Source organism: Pinus tabuliformis, chromosome 2_2 (genome assembly GCF_031772625.1).
Source record: "Pinus tabuliformis cultivar Carrire ecotype Pingquan chromosome 2_2, CPIR1, whole genome shotgun sequence".
NCBI classification, from domain to species: Eukaryota; Viridiplantae; Streptophyta; class Pinopsida; order Pinales; family Pinaceae; genus Pinus; species Pinus tabuliformis.
Genome location: NC_142300.1, coordinates 1,105,345,047 through 1,105,352,329, shown reverse-complemented (window position 1 = coordinate 1,105,352,329; position 7,283 = coordinate 1,105,345,047). Strand labels below are relative to the sequence as shown.

At 37.3% G+C, this 7,283-nt stretch overlaps 1 protein-coding gene across 1 annotated transcript; it reads left to right on the top strand.

The window, feature by feature from the left end:
• Positions 1–5,420: 5,420 nt before the first annotated feature.
• Positions 5,421–6,104, top strand: LOC149197248 (uncharacterized). The gene has a single exon (XM_089408616.1). It carries the CDS (start codon positions 5,421–5,423, stop codon positions 6,102–6,104), a length of 684 nt encoding a protein of 227 aa, XP_089264742.1.
• Positions 6,105–7,283: the final 1,179 nt, after the last annotated feature.

Genomic DNA, 7,283 nt, shown 5'->3' with positions numbered 1-7,283 from the left:
TGATGAAGCGGTCGATGCTATCAAAGTAGCTGATTGGAGGCATGCTTGGTCTCTCCTTAAATTAAATAAGAAAGTTATTACAATCCATTCCTCAAATCAAAACAGAAACAGATTCATAGGTCTTCTTAACAAACTGTCGGCAACTACCGAGTATAATTACTGAATTCTCATAGATTACATTTCAAAAGGGAACTTTCGACAGCCAGAGCTTGTCGTATAACAAGAAATAAAGTTAAAGAAACTGTGTATATACATTAATAACTTAAATTCATTTATAAGGAGAAAACCCTCCACACAAAAACCTTTAACGAATTAAGCCGGAAACAGTAACCAAAAAATCTAGCTCCAACCTGTAAATCAACCGAAATGGTGTAAGGTCTTATGAGTTTAATGGTCACGGTCTTGAACAACAAACCTCCCAAAAGGTTACTTACCTGTAACAAAGGTCGAGAGTCAGTTAATGCAAGTTGAGGTAAAACCTTTCATTCATTTACATAAACTGAATAATACCCTAGGAGGGTTCTTACCTGAATTAAAGACAAGGCCTCAGTGAGTCGCCTACCAGTAAAGCAGCAATCAGACTCAGTTACGAATTAAGAGTTTCATGCATAGAAAAGGCTAGAAGGAAAACCACTTAAGAAGTAGAGACTGAAATAAAACTCTCGCCATGAAATCTCGCTTCAGAAGTGTATCCATTTTAGATGATTCTTGGTGCTTTTCGCCTTACGCCATCTCCAAAGCTTCTTGTGCCATCACTGTATAATGGTGATGGACCTTTAAAATAGGTTTAAGGCAGAAACCCCAACCAGGTAACAAACCCTCAGATCCGAGCAATCGAAACTCAGTGTTTACCCATTTGTAAGGCATACCTGCTCCGGTGGGTTCAACAGTCTCCATTGTTTCAACCCTCAGAGGATATTGTAACTCGTTGGTGACTTTGGAAAGAACTAGCCATTGTAGAGCAACGTGAGACATAGGAGCAACCGCAACAATGAAACCTCCAAGGTTTGGGCGGGAAGAATGGGTTAGAGGACCAAGCCATATCCATTTTTCGTTGTCAGATCGTTGAGTTAAGATCAACGTTTGAAAGTCGAAACAGATGGTAGGATCGAATGGGAGTACCATCCCATAGACCAGCTTCCTGCTGCGTGTTACCATGGACGAGAGGTAATACAACCTATATGCCTTGAATAAATGTGCACAATGAACCAGGAGGATCCCTAGCTAGAACTCCTCACCTGCCCATTTAATTTAACATTTATTCGTTTTGAGAATTTCCGGAATTCCGTAGATGAAATGTAAATGATATTTATGTCATCCGTATTTTACCATGGATCTATATATATATATATATAGATATATCTATACCACCTAATGGTTGTATTCTAATGTATTTGATATAAAAAAAAAAATTGTGTATTTTGTAAGGTTTATATAAAGTTTGTAGTTTAGTTGTTACAAATGGTATCAGACCTCCGGTTAGTACACTGAGACTCTTTGGGAACATATATGTACTGGAACCATGTGCTTGTATTTTTAACTAAATAAACTTATGTGTGAACACAGATAAATAGATAAAGATCACACCAGCAAAAGAAAAGAAAGTTCAGAATGCAGAGGAACTTCGGACCACCTGAATCGCCCAGAACAACATATGTGAATGCTAATCCGGATATTTGGATACAGCTGGGCGAGGAATCCCGGTAAGCTAATGCAATGTTACTCAAAACTGTGTAGCAGTTGCGTGCGAAAATGACCAATTTAAGAACGGATAATGAACGGCTGCATTTATAATAGGAGAGAATTCTAAGAAGTAAGTCCAATCAACAGAATTAGCGCCACCCAGACCCCAGTGCAGAACACTGGGAAAAGACCTTGACAGCTCAGCATGGAGAAGAAAATGTTGAGTCAGTTGAAAAACATAGGGAAGATGAAGAAGGATGCTCAAACAATGTCTTTGACCATCGTAAAACCAAAAGACAAAATTCAAAACTACAAGGAGAATTTAAAAAGATTAAGCCCTCACACTTTGAGGGAGAATCTGAAGAGGTAGTAGAGGCATGGTTAATCGATATGGGAAACTACTTTCAGACTTATGATTACGCTGACAAACTGAAGGCATGATTGGCAGTTTATGAGATAAGGGGAAAAGCGACCCTTCGGTGGGAAGAAATCAAGACGGTAAAAAAATTGACGAAGAGCAGGTTACTTGGAATGAATTTCAAAACCATTTTAAGGACAAGTATCTAACTGAGCTCTATTATGATGAAAAAGTGAAGGAATTTCATGAGTTAAGATTGGGGACCTTAACCATGGATGAATACGTGGCCAGATTCACATCCTTACTATGCTATGTTCCTTACATGCAAGAGGAAAAGGCCAAAATTCACCGCTTCATTAGTAGTTTACCAAAATTTATGAAGGAAAAACAGGAATTTGATTACCCCAAGACAATGGACGATGTTGTGCGGAAAGCCCTCATCTTCTATCAACAAATGGAACAGAAGAATGAAGGACGAAAAGGGTGGTTGAACAAGAAGGGTAGAATTTTGATTCCAAACAGACACCCAAAATTTGCTAATAACAAGAATGTACAGGAAGAGACGTTCAACAAGTTTCTAGCCAAGAATCAACAAAAACTGCATATTTTGAGAGCAGACCAGCAGAGGGAGTCACTAAATCTGTTCATGATCAGCAATCAAAACTACCACTACAATGTTGGGGATACAGAGAACCCCATTATTACAAAAATTGTCCGCACTGGGCTAGAACATAACAATTATCAAATATGCAAGAAGCATCCATGGTTGGGTAAGTGGCGAGGAGCATACCCAAAATTAACGCTGCCTTGGATGATCATCAAGCCAAATTCCAACCCACAATGATCAAATGTGAAGGTATGATTGCTAAGCAACTTGTCTCTATTTTATTTGATCCAAGTGCTAGCTTAAGCTATGTTAGTCCTAAGGTGGTAGAAAAGTGTCAACTATCGAGAAAAAACTTTTCAAAACATTTGGGTTCTTATAATATTTTAATTGGGATGGACTGGTTGGAAAAATGTTGGTCCCTAGTCGACTGTAAATAGAAAAGTGTAAGTTTTATTTTAGAATTAGGTCAAAGGAAGGAATTCCAAGGAATAAAAACTAGCACCAAGTCACGTCCTATTATTGCTTGTCAGTTTGGAAAATGTATTAGAAAATGTTGTCAAATATATGATGTTCAGGTGGGATTTGCAAACACTAAAAATAAGATGACCTCGCTGGAAAATATTCCTATCATTCAGGAATTTGTTGATGTATTTTGAGAAGCCATTCCAGGTTTACCACCAAAGCGGGATATTGATTTCACCATTGAGTTAATTCCCAGTGCAATGCTTATATCGATAGCCCCTTACCGCATGAGCATACCTGAGTTAACATAACTCAAAATGCAGCTTCAGGAGCTTTTAGATAAAAAGTATATCTGTCTTAGTGTCCCCTTGGGAAGCCCCTGCGTTATTCGTACGGAAAAAGGATGGGACCCTGAGATTATGCATTGATTATTGACAACTAAACAAACTAACCATCAAGAATAAGTATCCTTTACCATACATCAATGATCTATTTGATCAGGTGCAAGGAGTTAAGGTATTCTCTAAAATCGATCTAAGATCTGGATACTTGCTATGGTGATTATGAGTTCCTAGTATTTCCGTTTGGCCTCAAAAATGCCACAGCCACATTTATGAGTCTGCTGCATGGTATTTTCTAGCCCTACCTAGATAAATTTGTGCTGATTTTCAAACATGATATTTTAATATACTCTAAGAACTAGGAGGAGCATAAAGAACATCTGAAAATAGTATTGCAAACAATAAGGGAAAATGAGTTGTATGCCAAATTCAACAAGTGTGACTTTTTCAAAGATCAAATTTAGTACTTGGGTCACGTTATATCAATAGATGACATTGTAGTAGACTCAGAAAAGATCAAAACAATCATGGAATGGACAACTCCAAAGAATGTTGCTGATATCAGATCATTCTTGGGATTAGCCAGATACTATCGTAGATTCATTGAGGGATTTTCAAAAATCACCTTTCCAATGACCTCCTTACAGAAAAAGGGACGCGCTTTCCAATGGACAGCTGAGTGTCAGCAAAGTTTTGAAAAACTAAAGCATCTGCTCACCACTGCACCAGTGTTAAAAGTAGCAGATCTAGAAAAGTCTTTTGTGGTTTGCACAGATGCAAGCAAAGAGGGTGTTGGTGGGGTGCTGACACAAGAAGGAAAGGTGATTGCTTATGAATCTTGAAAGTTGAAGGAGTATGAACAACGATATTCAACTTATGACCTTGAATTGACAGCAGTAGTGCATGCACTTAAAATGTGGCGACATTACCTACTGGGGAAGAAATTTTTGCTGCTAACAGATCATAGCAGTCTTACAAACTTCTTCAACCAGTCTAGCTTAAACGCTCGATAGGCCAGATGGACAGCCTTCTTAAGTGAATTTGATTTTGAAATGAAACATTTAAAAGGGAAGGAAAATCGTGTGGCCGATGCACTGAGTAGAAAGTTACATTGTATCTATGAGGTCCAAATGAGCCAAGTAAGTTCAAATATTCCTGAAATCATAAAGGAAGCAGCTAGCAGAGATCCAGAGTATACTTTCCTTTGGCAATAGACAAAAGAAGCTCTGCTAAAAAAGGAAAAATTAGAATTTGAAATAAATTCCAATAATCTCCTTACTTTTAAGGACATAATTTACATTCCTAACCAAAATTCAATTAAACTATTGATATTGGATGAGTTTCATAGAAAACCTTATGTTTTTCACTCAGGTTACCAGAAAATATTTTCAACCAACAAAAAGGGTACTTTTGGCCTGGATTGAGGAAGGATATTGTAGAATATTTGTCCAAATGTTTGGAGTGTCAGCTGGTGAAGGCAGAACACCAACATCCCGCCGGATTGTTACAACTATTTCCCATTCCGGAATGGAAATGGGAGACCATATCTTTAGACTTCATCACCGGTTTACCCCACACAAGGAAGCAACATGACTCAATTATGGTGGTAGTAGACAAATTGAGTAAAACAACTCACTTCATACCTGTGAAATCCACGTACAAAATCGTGGAAATCGCAGACATATTTATGAAGGAGATTTTTCGCTTACATGGGATACCCAAAGTGGTGATTTTGGATAGGGATGTGAAATTTACATCCACCTTCTGGAAAACTCTCTTTGCGGGATTAGGTACTCAGATCCAGTTTAGTACTACCTACCGCCCCCAAACAGATGGGTAGATCGAACACATAAATCAAGTGTTGTAAGACATGCTACGCATGTTTGTGATGCAGAAACCACACAAGTGGGAGGATTACCTCCATCTAGTGGAATTTTCATATAATAATGGACATCACAAATTGCTAGGCATGAGCCCCTTCGAGGTGTTGTATGGGAGAAAGTGCAGAGTACCCATATATTGGAATAATCCAGTTAATAAGTTAGCACTAGGTCCTGACATGCTAGCAGAAATGGAGGAGGCTGTTAAGAAAGTTCGACAAAATTTGATGGCGGACCAAGATAGACAGAAGGTGTATGTAGATAAAAAGAGGATATACAGGGAATTTCAACCGAGAGATCATGTTTATCTAAGAGTGAAGCCCCAAAAAAGTTCCTTACAATGGCAGGGTTGTGCTAAATTAGCACCCCGATACTGTGGACCCTTTCAAGTCTTGGAACGAATTGGAATGGTGGCCTATAAGCTTGCATTACCAAGCCACATTCAGGTCCACAATGTATTTCATGTATCTTTACTAAAAAAATATGTGTATAACCCTCAGTACATTATTTATTGGGAAAATATTCAGGTCGAACCGAAAGGAGAGTTCCTGGCAGAACCTCTTCATATTCTCAATAAGAGACAAACCAACTTGCAGAAGCGAGCCATTACCCAGTTTAAAGTGCAATGGAAGCACTTTGGCCCAGAGCAGGCCACTTGGGAAGAGGAGGAATTTATGTGGAAAGCTTATTCGACATTGTTTTCTGAAAGTAGAGAGAACACCAGGGACGATGTTCCTCATATGGGGGGAGATGTAACACCCCAAGTTGCATAAAAATTACTGAGATTACTAAGTTGATCTTTACTAAATGTTATTTTAAGTTTTATTACATTTTGATGTTAAATATTAACTGACTGAGGCTGGGAGGCCAAGAAACATATATTGTGATTACCTAAATTATTGGCAGTAATAGTTTAACAAGAATAAAGCCTCTTTTGTTTAATTAAATTAAATGGTTGCCAAGAAACAATTACCCTCTGTCTGTCAAAGGAAATATAGAGAGAGGGAGAAGAGCCAGAAAGTATCCTAGAGCTGGGTGGAATAAAATAGTTAGAAAGTTACTCAACACAGTCAATAAGAGAGTAGAGAGATTGAGGCTGGATGAGAGTCCTGAGGCCCATAATACTGACTGAAACTACACAAAATCTAGTGTGAAAGACATAAGGTGCTTGGGGGAGAGTCTGAACGTGATTTCCAAACTCGTGGCTGGGAGGATGGAACTTCTGAAATATATTTCCATTGCAGGTTACTAGATGAGTAAGGTAGAAAGCTTCTAAATATTTATTACGGATTGTAAATATGATTATTTGACTTGCAGGATTGATAGATGAGTAAGATAGAAAGAGTGTAAAGATTTAACTCTAGACTGTAGATATTATTATTTGAGTTGCAGGTAAACAAATAAGTAGGATAGAAAGCTTACTTCTGAACTAATAGCCATGGAGCTTACGTTAATGCTCAATAAATAATGGATAAACTAAATTGTTATAGCCGAATTATTTGTTTTATAGAGTAGAAAAAGAAGATAAATTCTAAAGAAGTATCACTGAGAATATACTAATATAGATCCTAGAACTCATCCCTATGAATGTAACTTATCAATATAGTAAAGGAAAGCGTAAAAAACTTTTCGAGAAAACTGTACATTAATCATAAAAACTAGTAGAATAGAAAGATTAAAGTTCGTCCAAATATGAAACGATTTCCTATTATGAGTTAAGAAAAACAGTTAACATAGCATGACAGTGAAACACTTATCATCAAAGGTCTTCATAATGAATAAAATATCTATAGTAAATAGTAGGTAACGCTACAAGAATATTTTAATAAGAAACTATCACAGTTGATTAAGTGCAGTTTCCCTATCAACAATATCACAGGATATAGATCCACAGGAAATGTAAGAATAATGTAATCATTCATATAACACAACTATAAAATGAAAACATGTAT